The sequence below is a fragment of the Antedon bifida genome, chromosome 4, assembly GCF_963402885.1.
Source record: "Antedon bifida chromosome 4, ecAntBifi1.1, whole genome shotgun sequence".
NCBI lineage: Eukaryota > Metazoa > Echinodermata > Crinoidea > Comatulida > Antedonidae > Antedon > Antedon bifida.
Genome location: NC_136229.1, coordinates 1,538,783 through 1,557,054, shown reverse-complemented (window position 1 = coordinate 1,557,054; position 18,272 = coordinate 1,538,783). Strand labels below are relative to the sequence as shown.

The 18,272-nt window shown below is 34.4% G+C and overlaps 3 protein-coding genes across 3 annotated transcripts in view; all 3 read right to left on the bottom strand.

The window, feature by feature from the left end:
• The window catches only part of LOC144840853 (uncharacterized), a 42,028-nt gene extending 34,436 nt beyond the window's left edge, over positions 1 to 7,592 (bottom strand). The window contains exons 1-7 of the mRNA XM_078696900.1: positions 7,378 to 7,592; positions 3,274 to 3,390; positions 2,621 to 2,773; positions 1,563 to 1,814; positions 1,281 to 1,443; positions 760 to 884; positions 178 to 462 (exon numbers count right to left, since the gene is read on the bottom strand). Coding sequence (XP_078553026.1) covers positions 178 to 462; positions 760 to 884; positions 1,281 to 1,443; positions 1,563 to 1,814; positions 2,621 to 2,773; positions 3,274 to 3,390; positions 7,378 to 7,438 — 1,156 coding nt within the window. The 5' untranslated portion in view covers positions 7,439 to 7,592. The remainder of the gene's footprint in view (positions 1 to 177; positions 463 to 759; positions 885 to 1,280; positions 1,444 to 1,562; positions 1,815 to 2,620; positions 2,774 to 3,273; positions 3,391 to 7,377) is intronic.
• A 1,930-nt stretch (positions 7,593 to 9,522) lies between these two features.
• Positions 9,523 to 13,551, bottom strand: LOC144839787 (trypsin-3-like). Its single transcript, XM_078695277.1, has 5 exons — positions 13,399 to 13,551; positions 12,047 to 12,233; positions 11,151 to 11,416; positions 10,438 to 10,583; positions 9,523 to 10,028 (listed from the first exon to the last, which is right to left on the bottom strand). The coding sequence occupies exons 1-5, from the start codon at positions 13,454 to 13,456 to the stop codon at positions 9,864 to 9,866; spliced, it is 822 nt and encodes a 273-aa protein (XP_078551403.1). The 5' UTR covers positions 13,457 to 13,551; the 3' UTR covers positions 9,523 to 9,863.
• A 1,274-nt stretch (positions 13,552 to 14,825) lies between these two features.
• LOC144839717 (protein FAM8A1-like) lies at positions 14,826 to 18,227 on the bottom strand. Its single transcript, XM_078695181.1, has 5 exons — positions 17,717 to 18,227; positions 17,247 to 17,367; positions 16,658 to 16,781; positions 15,869 to 16,017; positions 14,826 to 15,479 (listed from the first exon to the last, which is right to left on the bottom strand). Exons 1-5 carry the CDS (start codon positions 18,123 to 18,125, stop codon positions 15,308 to 15,310), a joined length of 975 nt encoding a protein of 324 aa, XP_078551307.1. The 5' UTR covers positions 18,126 to 18,227; the 3' UTR covers positions 14,826 to 15,307.
• Positions 18,228 to 18,272: the final 45 nt, after the last annotated feature.

Below are 18,272 nucleotides of genomic sequence, written 5' to 3'. Positions count from 1 at the left end.
ACTCTTTATGTATATAAAGGCCAACTCAGACAGCATCGTACGACGAAACGTCTTGACTTGTCTGTCTTCGGGAGAACTTTAAACATGTCACCCGACGAGATGACTCATCAGGGCTCGTTGTACGATGCTGTCTGAGGTGGCATATCAACAATAAGTACTTTTGCATGAATGACAAACCTCCATATGAAATAATTATAAGTCCTGTGGGTTCAGATATAGATCCTTCAAACACATTTGCAGTGACTGGCGTGGTTGTGTTGGCCCCTTCAACTGCTTCAACTCTCACTACTTCGTGTTCTTCCCAATCCGTATAATAAACGAATCCTTGGTGATAAAATACGTCGAACGGCCTTCCTTGAGCGATTTCATAAACTAGTTGATTCAAATTCCCCCAGTAATCCATTCTTCGTATCATAGACCCAAGTCCAGTAGAAGTTGATATAGCAACATACAACCAACCACCTTTAAAAACAACATTACATGTTATAACACACCTGATAGTATTCTTGCAATTTGATTGGTTAATTACACATCACATGTCATTTGGAATTAGCCTTACCTAACAAAACAGTTATATCTGATGGTGATAATTAACAAGCTCTAATGCACGTTCAACATTCTGTAAACATTTTGAGGATTGTTGCCATGCGACACGTTGTGCGCACCGTTTATAACTGTCAAAATTCAAGGGCGAGTTGATGATAAAGGTCTTAAGCTTTGCTGGAGTTGGAGTTCCATGAATGTGCAGAACTAACATACCTTCGACATCCAATGACAGACCATTAAACCACCCATTTACGTCCATTGCTATAGTAGTCCTATCTTGGCCCTCATAAGAACTACGTTCAATTTTATTAGTCTGCCAGTCACTCCAAAATAATGTTCTAAAAAAACATACACAATGTGTTTTAATTTTTTGCCCCTACAGTATACCTTCCCATTTACATACCCCTTGGTGTGAAAGCAGCTTGTTCAGAAAGAAAACTCTAGTATCAAAATATAAGTAGTTTATTTTAATATAACTATTATTGTTAATGTACAGTACCTATTTTACAAACAAACTTTTGGACAAAACGTAATTCAATGACCTAATTGATGCCACAAAGTGGAAACAGTTTAAACTTTTGTTATCAGTGAATATATCATTAAGTTATTTCACTGTAAGTGGAAAACTGCGTAGATTGTCCCATGTAGAATCTGTATCTCTCCTGAGCGGAAACCGCCCATCCACTCCGCATTTTGTGAATGGTCATAAGGAATAACAGATTCTATATATATACCTGTTTGAAATAAGTGCCACAATTCCTCTTGGTTTTTGCAGACCGGTATTGATTATAATTTTGCGATCACTTCCATCAATTTGTACAGACTCAATTGTATCGTTTGTTGAGTCAGTCCAAAAGATGGTTCTAGTTAAATGATCAACCGCTACTGCCTCTGGATCTAAAACGGAACAACACATTTCTTTTAATTTTATTTCACTTTACTAATAACTTAAATAAAGTGGAGAAGCGTAAATGAAACTTGCTTAAGTAAAATTTTCCACTAATGAAATAACTTACATGTTATGTTTTCACTGACAACAATAGTAAAACTGCTTCTGCTGAGTGGCGTCCTTAGTATCAGCCCGTTCTCAACGTCTGTTATGTAAATCTCTTGTAACACTGGATCATAGTCGATTCCAGTAAATGCGTATGTACTGTTATAATAATAAATTTGTAAATCAGTTTCATTACTATTTAATCTTCCGCCATAAATTGCTCCGGGTACACCATCTAAAACCATGAGTATGTCATTGGTCTCGCTATCTGAAACTAGATAAAAAAAATATTTTAGGCTTTGAATTATTCACTGCAGTTACAGGTTAAAATTTTAGGTGATTAAAGTTTCATTGGTTACATCCTAGGCCTATAAAACTTTTGAGTCAGTCTCAGTATCATAATTGTCAACCATTTTCACATCTGCAGATAGTAACATTATATAACAATTTGTAACCAAGTGCATGTGAAGACAATTTGATAAAATTCTCCAGAGATTTTCCGGCTAGAGGCCTGATTTTTGGTAAGAGATTGATACAGTGCAACTTGCACTGGGAATTAGCTGACCAATCACTACATTATGCTGAAAAGTGCTTCCAACTTTTATGAATATACTTGCGCAAGGTTCGCAAAATAATATGCTTGAAAACATGGATTAAAAATATATGTTACAATGTTTAACAATTTAGTGATGTAACTTAACTTACTGAGTGATGTAACTTAACTTACTGAGTGATGTAACTTAACTTACTGAGTGATGTAACTTAACTTACTGAGTGATGTAACTTAACTAGACTGAGTGATGTAACTTAACGTACTGAGTAATGTAGCTTAACTTACTGAGTGATGTAACTTAATTTACTGAGTGATGTAACTTAACTTACTGGGTGATGTAACTTAACTTACTGAGTGATGTAACTTAACTTACTGAGTGATGTAACTTAACTTACTGGGTGATGTAACTTAACTTACTGAGTGATGTAGCTTAACTTACTGAGTGATGTAACTTAATTTACTGAGTGATGTAACTTAACTTACTGGGTGATGTAACTTAACTTACTGAGTGATGTAAATTAACTTACTGAGTGATGTTAAGTTCCATGGTTGTAATCCTAAACACATTGATTCATCAGAACCGTCTGAACAATCAATATATTGAGAATCACACTCAAAACTTCCTGGGAGACACGACACTGAACCGGAAGTACACTGGAACTCATCTGCATTGCATGTGGCTGCAAAATGATAACAAAATCAGTTAAATGGAATGATATGACATTTGGTTGGACATTGGAATTTGAAGAGACAGGCCATTTTCATAAATTGTTATATCAAACTTTAATGATTTTACTGACATACAAACACTAAGATTGGGTAACAATTCCAATAAAATATTTTCCTGTAAAATTAATTCTTCTTTTGATTTATATACTTTCTACCTACGAAAAATGCCACAAATGTACATACATGAGAGTCAAATTGTGTGACTTTCCTATCTTATAAACATAAAAAAAGTACTGTGTAGCTATATATATTTTATAATCAACAAACGCACTTTTAAACCTGGAGCTACCCTTTAACTTTTTTTAACCCAACTGCTGATTAGCTACCTTCTTGCTTGACACAAGGTCAACATCTTGACATGCATGGGTGGGTAGCTAGCTGCAGGAGAAGTGAGCGCCTGTCTATTTTCTACACCTTTTTACAATGTTTCAAAGTATCAAACTGAACTTACTACAATTGACTTCATCAGATAAATCGCTACAGTCACCTGTGCCGTCACATCTTCTTCTATAATTCGAAATACATTCACCATCCTGGCAGGTGAAACCATTAGAACAGGATTGACATTCTATTAAAAACAAATAATAATACGTCAGAGACGGTAGTTCAAAAGATGGATCACCTTGGCATGCACTGTGATGGTATATCCTACCTCCAGCCAGCTCTCTCCCCTAGTTCGATAAATCTCCCGCTTTTTCGCTGAAATGTAATTTCTCCCGATATTTTAAATAAAGCAAACATTATCCCGACATGATATAGGGCCTATAACTATAATTTTGACTACTAAAATACTACTAACTCTAGATTTAGAAAAGAGAATGACATCGATGATAGCGCCCTCTAACGGCTGATTTATTATTATAATAGCACCCTCTATAGTTTCATAAAACTTATATCGTTTTCCAAGTTAAGTTGAGAGGCCGCAACAACGGTATTTTTCAATCAAGCGGCTAGCTTGTTATACACAATTTAAAAAAACTTCTCTTTTTAAAAATCCTCATGCATGGTTCTCTTTCGGTGTTGGACATTTTACAAAAAAAACAGACAGAAGCCTTGTGAAACCTTGGTCTCCACTACATTTTAGAAACTTTTGTTGAGGCCAAAGTTAATTTCTGTGCCTCCTTGTGTTTTTTCGTAATTCAAATTGTTATGATTTACACAATTGAATAAATCAATAAGAAGCAAAGAAATCTCAGTGATTCAGCAAATGTACAAACTTTTTATATAAAAGTATTGACGACTTGACAGCGAGTGCAATCATCCGATAAGTAAAGAAAAAGTGAATACAAAATTATAAGATCAAAGAGCCGATATTTACGCTTGTGGACAAAATATTTTGATTTGACCTTTTTACTTGGTATTTAAAAAAATGTCAAAATAGTTTAGGTTGCTAAATGTAAATAGTGTATGGCATAACAAGAACGTCATGCTAAGTATAAAAACAACATTTCCACCAAAGTTTGTTTTTGCAATTTTTCGCTTTTTTACAGCAACAAAAACAGTTTATTCGGTAAATAAGTGATACAGAACTTACGTAACGGCTTACTATTGCTTTAATATGGGCGCTACTATCCCATGAACTAGTTCATGATTATCAAGTAATGTGACAAATCACGACACGATGCAACACCCGAACTGTCGCCTGATTGGTCAACTTGCTTTGCGCCTAGTATACAGTTATATACATGGCCTTATTTGGTCTGATATCGTGTTTTTTTTTGTTTAATTTATTTATTTATTTATGTATTTATTTATTATGTATTTATATGTTTTGCTTTCAACAGGAACTTCTGTCACTGTCACGTTTTTTATTCGCGTGCAACGCGACTCTACAGCTCACTATGTCGGTTGGTTGGTTGGTAAACACTAACTTGAGCACGCGACTGCAGCCATGTATATGGCCTTGTTAGGCCTACCATAGGCTAGCTATTAATTTCCTTTTGAAGTAGTAGTTTAAAAGGCAGTATAGAACAATTTTTCGAAATATAAAAATATATAAAACAAGGTTTTCTTTCTTTAAAAACTGCTGAGTCGTCTTCAATTATTTAACTTAATTCCTCGGCTGTAAGTTTACACAATAAGGATTATTTTTTTTATTTCAGGAAAGGAGACGTATTGTTACGAATCTTGTATCGGAATATTGTATCACTCAATAGCCATTATACTTTTTTAGAAAAAAATGTTTTTGGAAAATGACACAGCTATAAATGTAATTGACTAAAGTCAGTAGTTTCTATTAAACAACAATTGCATTAGCCTAAGGATAACGACTGTCAGAATCAAATTCAATATTCGAAGAATTTTCTGTTGGTTATTTTTTAAAGAGTATGATCATTTACAAAAACGTTCTATAGTATTCTATAGAGTTTTATAGAAAATTGTATAGAGCTCTGTGGTATTTAAGAAGTACAAAATTTCCATGAAAACCTATTTCAATTTCTATAGAATTTATTTCATCATCCGCATAATAAACATGTAGGCTATTTCTAATAAAAGTGGCGGCACCAAGAAAGCAAATGCTTTTGTCAGGGACGCCTAACAAAACAGGAGGACAAAATAGTATATACTAAATATCACAGAAATGAAACTAATCCTAACACGTCAAGTGGTACATTTCAATTGCAGTATAAATCATATTAATACATTCGCTATTGGTAAAGGTAAATATATTTAAAAAAACAAACAAAACATGGTCACTAAGTATTGTTTGATAATAAATAATTTATTGTCTATAGAATGTTTCTTCTTTTCTATAGAATCTATATGGCCGCGCAACTAATCTTAACATCCATTAAATGGAGAATTGCAATACAGTGAATTGGTTTATGCGCATGTATTAATATAAGTTCCTGACGCGAAAAAAAAATGCGCAACCAATCGAAGTCAAGATAAATGTTTGATTGGCGCGAAATATATTGATTCCTGTAAAAGAAAAACATGCTGTGTCTGGAAATATAACGGAAGATATTCAAACAAACAAAATGTTTTTCTAAAATATTGTTTGCGATATACTGTAAATATAGTCACTGAAATATTTATATTGTAGTAATACATGCTGAAATAATCTGCTGTGTGTTTCAAAAATCCTACAATGATCCGAGTAGTAGGTAGGTCATTGCTTGCCGAGATGGCTTCCATGCCGTTGAAAAGAGATACGTATTCGCGCGCACGTACCATATGGTCTTCATTCAATCAACTGTATGGCTCTTATTGACATAACCATAAGGAAACTTTTTAACAATAGTGTTTTTACAGTGTTTACGATATCACAAATTAATATTTTATTAAATTTAATAACAGTTTTAATATAGGACTTATCGATCAGGAGCAAATTCAATGATGATGACGGTGGTAGGTTGCTTCATTAAAATTAAGTGACATAACCTCAATGAGTTGTATTGGGACAGATACAAAAGTTGACTCCACGCGAGTTGGAGGCCTACGTGCACGCACCATATCAACTCCACGAAATGCTCCCTATTATAACCGCCAGGGACGCATACAATTACATACAGTAGTTTTCAATCAATTGAAGGATTCTTAAAAAAAGGATTACGATGTAAAAGGGAGATTTGGTTAAAGCTTAAGAATAAATCACCAGTGCTGATTTTCTATAGCTATGTTAATCACAATACTAAAAATAAAAAAACAAGGTACGACTTTAAGTCCGGCGATTCAAATAGGTATTATAGCACACCCAAAATTTGGTGAATAAAAACGTTTTGAATCGAAAGTATGCATTTTCAAAAATCAATTGTTAATTTTAGTTAGTTTTATGAAATCTAACTTGCCTTACCCTAATATGATACAAGTGGTAAAGACATAAAAAATATAGAATTTTACTTCCGCCGCGAGTCCCGTGCTTCTCCGGCTCTCAGTGTATTCATTCTTTACACATATGAATAAACATACTTGTTTTGTTTGATGATTTCGTCTTTGTATTTTTTAACCGGAATAAATGAAAAAAATTCAATCCGGATGCATCGGATCCGGAATTTAGAAACATCAATAATTATAGTAAAAATACACAACACCCTTTTCCTGGAATTGAAAACCACTAAATTTCCCATTTTAATCTTTGGAAAAAGTGAATAGGCCTAAAAGATATCTACATGAACGTCGTATTGTGTATCTTCATAAAGGAAACCAATTGATATAGGCTACACATAATTTGAATATACAACAACGTGATTCACTACGTATCATTATCAATCAAGTTCGTCTAACAATTATAGTTGCCACTTAAACTAAGGTTCTTTTTTTAAATACGAATCAGTGTAACAATTAGGAAAATACTAATTTATACAAAAGAGAGAAAAATACAATACGATATCTATGTAATGAAATCAAATGTCTACTGTAGCTAATTATAAAAGAATGTTTGTTGTAAAGCAAAGGGACACTCAAGTGGGTACACATTGCAAAAACAGGATTCAGATGAGTCAACCTACGTGAACAGAGGACACACTAAAAGTATAGGCGATTGAATCTTACAATAAGATAACCTCAAATTATCTTGAAATCGTAAAATATATGAATTATTCAAAACACTTACTAATTAATACAGGTAAAAGCAATCCAAATATCACACAAAACGTAAACTTGCTTGGTGCCATTGCTACGACATACCTATACTGTCTTTAGGTTACGATTGTTCAAATTCAGAATTACACAGCTATTAATTAGAGGTATGTACGTGAACGATAAAATATAACCGCTTTTGAAAAGACTCGCTGAAGCGATTCATTAAACTAACTTTCTATAGCGGGATTATCAATAAAGCCACGGTCTGTCAATTCACCAACAGTGAAAGCGGTGTCTCCACCCATTGTGGATTTAGTGTCGCAAAATAGAACACTATAATGAATAGGGTCGGTACGTCACTTTTTGACGTAGACGATCTTAACACGGGGAGGATATAAATAAATCCCGTCGCGTTTTCCGCATGCATTCGACCTCAGTATTTCAGTATTTTATTGGTACTCACTTTAGAATCTGTGGAACACACCTTTCGGTGATGCGTTCATACAAAATAAACAACAACATTTAAAAAAGTAAATGATGATTAAACTTACATGACAAATCGTCATGAACACATTGATAAACAAACAAAAACACAAAAAAAAAGATAAATTAAAAAAAAATAATACATTGTAGCAATCATACTAATCAAATGAAACAAAATAAATAAATAAAAACATTTAAAAAAAAAATGAAATCCTCTTCATCATTCGAATCTTGCAAACAGGGAAGATCTACCCTAATGCAACATATAAAGCCTTACACTATCAAACTTTATGTGACTATAAAATGTGATGTGCCTATATATGGACATGATGATGTCACATCACTACCATATTTGACCACATAACTACCATATTTGACCATATCACTAGCATATTTGGGCACATCGCACTATTTTTGTCAACTAGTTTGTATGTTCACTTTTTAATATGCTATTTTTTTTAATGTATGTGCAATTGATGATGTCGTGTGTACAGCACAATATAGCCTAGTTGTGTTCATCATATAATAGGATATTGTGTAATTACTACTATGAATATTTTTAATTAAACAAAATAATAACCGTCTGTTTTTATAAACATGCTGTAAATTATTCATACGGCATCATAATAATATTAATTGAATATTTTACCAATATATCAGTCCCTGTCACCATATTCGTTATAATATTCCATATGTTTTACATAAATCCATAATATTAAATTTTTATTAAACCGTCGTTTCTATTTGGTGCATTGCGAGGTTTCGTGACAGATGTTTTAGCTAATAAACTTAATGAAAGCACGAACGGTTCAATCTTCACGACGTAATACTACGATTCACGTAGTACACAAAAAAGTGCGCGTAAGCGTGGTTCCCACTAGAGACACAACGCAAGGACGTACGCGCAACGCAAGCGAGTTGACCAATGATAAGCCACTGTTCGAATAATCCATCGCTTGTGATTGGTCAAATCACTTACGTTGCGTTACGTCCTTGCGTTGCGTCGCTAGTGGGAACCAAGCTGTACTGCGCACAAAGCAAATTTTCATTAAATAAAAAATTGTTTGCATTCTTTATTTTCTTTCACATTAATGAATTTGTGAATTATGTCATACGAATTTACTATCATGTCGTACACAGTAGGCTTAAGAAAAGATTCGTAGGGAGGTTGGACGCGCAATTTTCGTCGTCAGTTTTTTAACGTGCTTCACTGTCAGTGCGATTCACAGAACTAAACTTTTTTCCTCATTTTTTTTTCGTATTCAAGACAGGATCACAATGCAAAACAGGTTTTATTTTACCTGATTGTGTAATCCTGTATAAAGATAAATAAATAAAGATTCGATATCTTAGGAGTGTTTCACTCTTCCCTGTTTTTTTTCCATACATTTTAATTGTGTAGTAGGTCATCTATATTTTAAGATAGTCAATAAGATTACTGTTTCAAAACACAGTGTCATTATAAATAATATTTAAAAATGCCATTCAATCAAATTTTCCATAACAAGGCGAAAGTATATAATAAATTGAACAAAAAAACCCCCACACCCCATAACTTACTTTATGAAATAATATTTTTAAAAACCTTTAACACAAATCTCTGAGAACCGTAAAAACATCATTACAAGACAACAAGACATACATTTTATTTTTGCACTTAATATTCAGAACAAAGTAATACTGTAATTGACAATTGCCTGAAATAAAAATATGTGTTTTCAAGTTAAAATTCAATAGAAATTAGTTTTGGCTTATGAATTTTTGTAAAATTATAAAAAAAAACAGATTATTAAGACAATTTCAATATTTAATTGATCTTTTGTGACACTATGAAGAGAAGTTTGACGCGCTTCACAAAAGTTGTTTCAAAGTAAATCTTGGGTTTCCTGCAAAGACGCAATCAATGACGTCATGCAACGCCCGCGCGCGTAAACTTCGTTACTTCAGGTGCCAATGATTATTTGAATTTGATTAAACTACTCTCTAGTTGTTTTTGTTGTCTTTGTCTGAAGGTTTAGTGAAACATTTAAAGTACTAATTATTTGTAATAATTCCATTGATCCAGGAGATGTAGTTGGTGACCTTTGTGTATACACCAGGTTGTCGTGCATCAGCACAGCCATAGCCCCAACTTACAACTCCTGCAAGGTCATATGCTCCATCAGAATCAATACAAACAAATGGTCCACCACTGTCTCCCTGTTAAATAAAAATAAACCCCAAAATATTACGGTAGCTGCTTCTAAAGGAAGTAAACAGTTAAACAGTTAAACAATAGACAATTAACAGTTGATAACAATTAATAATATAAAACTAATTTGTTTAAATATTTTTGTTGCATATGCCATTTTAATGACACGTAAATAGTTATTCACTTTGACCAAAAATTGAATTTAAAAAATTGTTCTCTGAAAAAACTGTAATTTAAAGCAAAGAAAAATAGCCAAATTGAATGGAAGTCAATGGCGGTTATTTTGTCTTTTTACAAATAAAAACATTATTTTTTGGGGTTTTTTTTCTATGGAAGAATACATCTTTAAAGTAAAAGTTAAAAAACAGTGTGCAATAAGAACAATTATTAATTAAAAATGGTAGATAATCTACGTACTTGACAGGAATCCTTGCCACCATTTGCATATCCTGCACAAAACATGTTGTCGGTTATTTCGCCACCATACCACAACGGCTGATTACACGTAGCAGTGTCTATGATAGGTACACTAACCTGTTGCAGTGTTTTATGTTCAACCACAGCTGATTGAAAATCAAAGAATTGTTATGTTATATAATAATATATAATAATTTATTTGGAATAATAATTACTAACTAATAGTTATCCACTTTGACCAAAAATTGGATCGAAAAAAAAATGTATTTACCTAAAAAACTGTAATTTAATTGGCTGCCACCAATGTTTTTTTGGTTGAATTTAACCATTTATTTTGTCATTTGATAAGTGAAAACATTTATTTTTTCGGTTTCTATACCTCACTATGTCGGTCGGTTGGTCGGTAAACACTAACTTGAGAACGCTACTGCAGCCATGCATATTTTAGTTTTACAGTAATCACTTTCGTATAAAGTAACTTTATTAATACTAAATAAACAAGGCCATATACATGGCTGCAGTCGTGTGCTCAAGTTAGTGTTTACCGACCAACCGACCGAACAACCGACAGACATAGTGAGCTGTAGAGTAAAAATAATCTATTCAAAGTCTGATTTTATCATGTTTTTGGGGGACAATATACATCTTTAAATCTTTTATTATCAAGCTTTAAATAAAGTTTATATAATACTAGATAAATAAGTTCAACGTACTTTCAGTATCACCCCATCCCGTAATAACGCAATCAGTTCCAGTTGGAAAATCTTTGTCCGGTAGACATACAGGGGAGATATAGTCGGTGAACTCTACCGTACTGTCAAGTTTCAACAAAGCAATATCATTATCCAGTGTTCGGTCATTGTAGTTCTCGTGAAGGAATACGTTGGAAACTCCATACGATGTTTGGGTAAAGTCTGTGGCGTCTCTCTCGTGAGCTCCCAATACAACTTCATAATTCTCTACCTTTGGCTTTTGCTTCCTTAAAAAGCGAAAAAATATATATATTCCTTCATTCTTTATGCTAATGAATACATCAAGAATTGATTTTAATTCTAGTAGAAGGCTCAAATCATTATAACTAATGGAACATTTTTTATTGGACTTTAAAATGTCAAAAATCATTACGGAATAGTTTGTAGGCCTATAGCTTAAGCGTGGTTCCCACTAGCGACTCAACGCAAGGACGTAACGCAACGCAAGTGAATTGACCAATCACAAGCGATGACTTATTTGCTTGTGATTGCTAACTGTCTATAACTTCGCTTGTCATTGGTCAACACGCTTGCGTTGCGTTTACGTCCTTGCGTTACGTTCTAGTGGGAACCAAGCTTTATGCATTCATGTACGCAAGTGCGTCTATGGTTTTAGAATAAGTTTTGAATAGTGAAAATGATCTTGTTATGTGCATTACGTTACGATCTTCAAATCTCTTCACTAAATGGGAGAAAATCCTATTTTAGTGCGATTTCCGTTTTGTATTGTTTGTTGTATACATGTAATATTTATTCTGAAATAAAGTAATCAATCAGTTATGGCCTATCCCTATTCTTCGAAATCGAAACAGGCAACATACGCCTAGCTATTTGGGTCTATATTGTTGCCTACGTACCCTATGCAATGACCAGCAGTTACAACCCATTTATCATTGATGAGCGACCCACCACAGAACTGGTAGCTGCCAGATCCAAAGGTATACTTCTGACGAAAGTTTACTTGCCAGGGCCAGCTTCCAGGTTTCGCTTGCACACCACCAACAATCTTGAGGTTTGTAGGAGATATTGCCTGTTTCCCACAACCTAGAAATAATATATGCAAAATATAAATACCAAACTTCTCAGAAAAATGTATGAAAATATTTCATTATCTTCGATTTTAATTATTTCAACGAACAAAACACCGTGGATATAAATTCAACCTGTCCGCAACATGTTGGTTGAATGGAGCACATGGTATACAACAACCGTTGCATTTTATTTTTAAGCCTACCCAACTAAGCGATTTGATCTCGCATAGCAAGGCAATCTAACAACAGGATGCCGAGCTTTCGAGATCAAAGGGTTTATCTGTGCAGGGGCGGACCCAGGGGTGTTGCCCTATAGTGGCCCGGGCAACACCCTTAATTTCATACTAAATGTTGTTTCTGCCACTAAATTAAAATTGAGTCCCATTTCATCGTATACAATATCCATCCGGACCCGGAACTTGATAAGTCATAAAGTAGTTACAGAGTTGCAGGGCATTTATCATTGTTGAATATTTTGATGTTCGCTTAAAAGAAGTGATGCTGACGCCGACGAATTTAACGACGTTCACAACCAAAATATTTCTTTGTAACAACATTTATTTTAAATGGAACGCTATAAAAATAATCCTCCGCTTCATCACTGCATGAATACCTAATAACCAGACAAGAACATGTTTGTTACGTTTTACTATCAATCCATTTTCATATCACGCAATCCATTTTTCAACAATATAGTAGTATAATAATAACATTTTGATTGAATAGTAAGGGATTAGTTAAATAATAAACCATTGGTAATTTACTGAAAATCCCGTATGTTTTATTACCGGCGGAATAATATAGGCTACAATCCTCTGTTTGCTAACGCACTATAGAATGAGTGACATTTCCGGCGAACTAGAGGTGCAATTTATCATTGAACAATTTGCTTGCTCAAATACTCAGTGTCTACAGCCCTGGGCAACCCCCTTAAAATAGTCCTGCGACCGCCCCTGTGTGCCTGGCTGCGACACGATCAGTTCCACGCGATCCAAGCGGAGAATAAGTACATAGTACAGTACTGTTGGTATTTGTCGCAGCCAGACATAAGATCAAAGTTAAAGCTAACGACCGATGATGATGACTTACACAGTTTTGGTGCGCCAGTTACATGCAAAGTGTGCGCATACCTATATAATTTTAAAGAGTCTAAAAAACATCTAAAATGAATACATTACCTGCTGCTGCTGCAGCGACGATCAGACAGCTGAGTAAAGCGAGTTTTGCGAACATCATGTACCAGTACGGGTCTTCGTTCCGGAAAGAGTAACGAATGGCTCCACGCGAGCTTTATTTAAAGCATCGGGCAAGCTGTTTTCGTCAATTAGTTCGGTTTTATCAAGATGCATTATTACGCTATCTACATATTGCTGACGCAAATGAAAGAAACAGTTGTCGTTTTTCCCATATCTTCACCCCTCAGCAGTAGAGTCATCGCTTTGAAAAATACCCTAGATGTCCTAGATATATTTTCAATCAAACCAATGTGCACTAAGGTTGGCCTTGCCATATTGTATGTAAAATACATACATTTACATATATATTATCAATTTTAGCGATTATTTTTAATATATAAGTATTTTTTAAGGATTTGAAACGGTGCTGTAAACTGTAAATCCCGGGAAGAGATAAAATTGCACTCTTCCCTGCTAAAACTTTAACTATTATAAAAGCTGAAAAAAAAAATGAAAGGCCGAATTAACAAACATTAAAAACATTTGTAACATGTGCCAAAAACGCAATGATGAATAATTAAAAGGAAATTTTAAAATTAATTCTAAACAAAGCTTGGTCCCGATTCGACGCAAGTGATTTGACCAATCACAAGCGATGGATTAATCGAACTGTTACTTGTCATTGGTCAACTGGCTTTCGTAAGTTGCGTCTACGTTCTTGCGTTGCGCGTCTCTCGTGGGAACCAAGCTTTACGTCTGTGGGTCTAGAAACATGACTCGGTGTCCTAAAAAAGTATATTCTATTTTAGTTAGAAGCAGCTCTCTTTTGTATATTGTTCTGGAAGCACTTCAACATGTAGTGCCATTTCTAAACAATCACGTAGTCTCCAAATACCGACACTTTAGCTTGCTGTCCACTAGGGGATTTTTTTTTCTATTCTATCGCGTTTCTGACACGTAGTGGAAAATTGTGCAGCGCGACCAAATTCCAAAAAAACAAGCTTTATCAAAGATAATTCAAAATTAAACTCGATATAGGCCTATGTAATCATGATGTAATCTTTTAGGTAGTTCAGGTGTTGTGTTCCCAGTTCAAATCAGCTTAATTATGTTTGTTAAATTAATCAGTACTAATTGTTTCAATGATTGGATTAAAATTGTAATACAGGCAAACAAACATACTGCCACATTGTCTATTTCCAAAAGATAAGCACTTTTCAAAGAGGGAGAGTGGCCATGAGAAAGAGACAAAGACAAGAAGGGGGAGGAGTTGGATTTCATATATATATTTAACTTTGGTGCCACTTAATGACATGATTTGAAGACTACAAGCAGCTTGTTCTTAGTGCATTCAATGACAGCTAAATTATAGTGCAGTTTTATTGCAATAACAAACATTTATAGTTAAGTTATTCACATACAAGACAAGATTTGTGAGTGTGATGAGTGCTTTTTAATACATATGAAATATAACATCATAACAATTATTGTTTAACCTGGCTACACGATAAACACCTTTTTGCACCAAGGGTAGAATCCATTTTTACATAAATAAATTACAAAACTTTCCTATCATGGAGCTATATTCATGCTCCTATTCAGAATAATTATATATATACATATATGTTAGTATGAGCACCTACACACATTGTTAAAATAACCATGGATTGGTTTGATTCCTCCACAATCTCTGACCTGGGTCATGTTATGACTATTGGCTTGTCATCAGCTTAATATTGCCCAATCAGTGGCTGCTAAGCTTGTCAGCAGCTTAATATTGACCAATCAGTGACTGTTGAGTATGTCTGAGCTGCATTGATAGCCATAAAAGCTGTAGGGGTGTGTCATTTAAGGCAGCAGGTGTATCATCAGTACAATAATGCATTATCAGGTATATTATCAGTACAACAAACTACCGTCTACGATGTCGTCGTAAATTCTGGGGCCAGTTCGGATCTGAAACCACGACAGTTCGACAAATAACATCATAAGCTGCGCGAAAATTAGGATTAAAAAACACAGTAATACATACAGGAAAAAAGAATGCCATAGAAAAGTTCTTGATAAATGCCCGCAGAAATGACCTGAAATAACGAAGGATATTAAACAAATTAACAATTAAAGACAATTAAAGATGTATTGTCCTCCAAAAACATGAAAAATAAAGATTATTAAAATCAGACTTTAAATAGTCCATATTGCAGTTTTGTGAAAAAAAACACATAAAAATAATGATTTCACTTTAAAAACGAAATGGTTAATTTTAACCAAAACCCATTGTCTGACAGACAATTTAAGTATTTTTTGCTTTAAATGAATAAATCTACACTATCAAACCAGATAGACCAAAAAAGTGTGATGTGCCCAAATATGGTAGTGATATGACATCATCTTGTCCATATATGGGCACATCACATTTTTTTGTCACATAAAGTTTGATAGTGTAGACAGAGCTTTTAAAAATGATACATACTGAGTGAAGCTGACATTTCCTGCAGGGTGTACAAGCACTTTGTTACCCCCTACACTTTGTACTCTATCACAAGTGACAACACGTAACCCCATAAAGTATTTGCCAGGAGTTGCACCTCCAAATCTTAAAGTTGTCTTTACAAAAATTGTCTGGAAGAGAACACGGTCAATGAACATTAGAATACAAAATCAACAAAAGACATTCTTCACCTAATTTGGCTTTTAAACGACTTAAAATAGGTGCTAAACAGTTTTTCTTGGAATTTGGAGGTTAACTTACCAAGGCTTTTCAGGATGGATGATAAATAAAATATATACCAGTACTAGGTTATTAAGGGCCTGTTCAGACCTACGTAGTTAAGCTCTCTTTCGTACGCGGCGTACAACTCCATAGGTCTGAACCAGGAAAAGATTAGTGGAAGCCACCTCTTACGACAATGATCTTTTTTTCATTACGAAAGCTCAAAATACAAGATTAGTAAACGATGCTTACGATACGAAAGTCAGGCATCAACGATTTTGACCTCTAACCAATAAAATTTACTCCTGCATACCAGATGTTCACCTAAAATCGGTGAAACTTCAGTTCCTAAAGAAAACCTGCTTCGCTGTTACGACACTAATTATAATATGACATTGCTTCCGATACAAAAGCATAACTCCATGGATCTGAACATACCCTAGGATGCATTTTTGGGTGGCTGATTAAATACAATTAAGACAGGTAGGTCCTAAAATGAATGGTAGCCCATCACTACCATACATCATCATGCATCCTTGCATTACTTACCTCATACATGCAAACAAAGAGACGGTACAGGAGCGCCATCACCAACATCTGTTGTAAATCCTCCATTGTTGCCTGTTCATCTAGCTCTTCTACAAGGAATTTCATCATGAAACTCGACGTGTCTCTTTTAAAACAAAAATTATATGAAATAATATATTATATGTTATTATTATTACTTTATGATTGAATAATAAATACTTTTTATTCATATTTAATACAACAACCTTATAAAGTCGACGTCCCCAATACTGGACTCTCTGAAAACCAGAAACTTTTCCAATACCAGACTTTTCTCAAGGTTCAAAAGGCCCCAAATTAATTTTTATCATTAATAACACATTCCGAATACAAGACTTTCCGGAAAACCAGACATATTTGTCCAAAGTTGTCCAGTATTGGGAGGGAGAATTGACTGTATAAAGCTGATTTTCCACTAGGCGAAAGCGTCAGCTTGTACACATGCGTATTCATGTTTCCATCTTCCAAATCCTTCTCTATGTATGCATCTTAGCTGACGCATTCGATTCGTGCGAACAAATTCGCCTAGTGGAAAATCTGCTTCACATCCACATTTGATGTTTTAACTTACGATACTCCAATGTATTCAATGATAAACACAGAGACAACCAGCTTCATTGTAAATAAAAATAAGAAGTCTATAAATTCTGCCAGCAATCTACGATGCAGTGAGGGTACAGTAAACTCTTGACCTATAAATAAAACAGATATTCAATTACAATTGCTCATAGAATGGTGGTCAGACTTTTCCTGGACCTCATATAAAATATCAAGTGAACTTCCTCAGAAAACCCTGAAAAACTATCCCCATACTAGAAAAATGGTTGCATGGTCAGGCAATACCCATTTGTTTGTGACCTAATTCATTGTATTGCCAATGATTAAAAAATGAATTGGCTAAATAAAATATAAACAAACAAAAAAGCATAGGCCTAGTAAAAAGTTTTCGATGAAACCAGTCGATTTAATTAAAATATGATGAGACTTTGTGTGTTTATATAATTGAAGTAAATAGGTATAATGAAAAACTGCATAGCCTACCAATGGATTGATCTGTATTTTGGTGGGTGTTGTCAGTTCTTGCATCATGATGGACTGCCTGGGGTGGTGGTGGGGTTAGAAAAGGTGGGTTAGGTAATACAGGATTTCCATTTAAAGAAGAACTTGGTGATGTTACGTTTGCATTTAGATTATTATTACTACTGGCTGCATTAGCCCTAAAGTGTAGCCCTCCCGTCGAAGCAAAGTCAGTGTAAGCTGGAAAGTTTGTACGGGAGAAATAATGCATCTGATACTGCCAAACCCATTCTGCAACTGCTCTACTGAATTCTCTTGAGCTGGGCCTAGGCGATCCTAGGTTTGTAAAGCCATTTCCAATGGTTTGTCGACAATGGTTATTTACTTGACTTCTGTCAGGTAAGCCAGTTGTGTCTTTATTATGTGCTTTCATGTTAACCTACTGCTGATCACCTACTAGCATGTTTTAATTACTACTAGGAAGGCTAGGCCTAGAAAATCTCCTCACGTACGTACGTTCGCCGCGCTACAACACCACCACCGACCGTATTCTTGGTAACCTTTGACATAATTATGACGT

Excerpts from the sequence above, each read along its gene's own strand:
- LOC144839787 (XM_078695277.1), bottom strand. The coding sequence starts at position 13,456 with ATGATGTTCGCAAAACTCGCTTTACTCAGCTGTCTGATCGTCGCTGCA. Across the intron at positions 11,417-12,046 it reads ACTGCTGGTCATTGCATAGG|GAAGCAAAAGCCAAAGGTAG; the intron begins GTACGTAGGCAA and ends TCGCTTTTTAAG. Across the intron at positions 10,029-10,437 it reads GTGGCAAGGATTCCTGTCAA|GGAGACAGTGGTGGACCATT; the intron begins GTACGTAGATTA and ends TTTATTTAACAG.
- LOC144839717 (XM_078695181.1), bottom strand. The coding sequence starts at position 18,125 with ATGAAAGCACATAATAAAGACACAACTGGCTTACCTGACAGAAGTCAA. Across the intron at positions 17,368-17,716 it reads AAATACAGATCAATCCATTG|GTCAAGAGTTTACTGTACCC; the intron begins GTAGGCTATGCA and ends TTTTATTTATAG. Across the intron at positions 16,782-17,246 it reads ATTGAATACATTGGAGTATC|AGACACGTCGAGTTTCATGA; the intron begins GTAAGTTAAAAC and ends TTGTTTTAAAAG.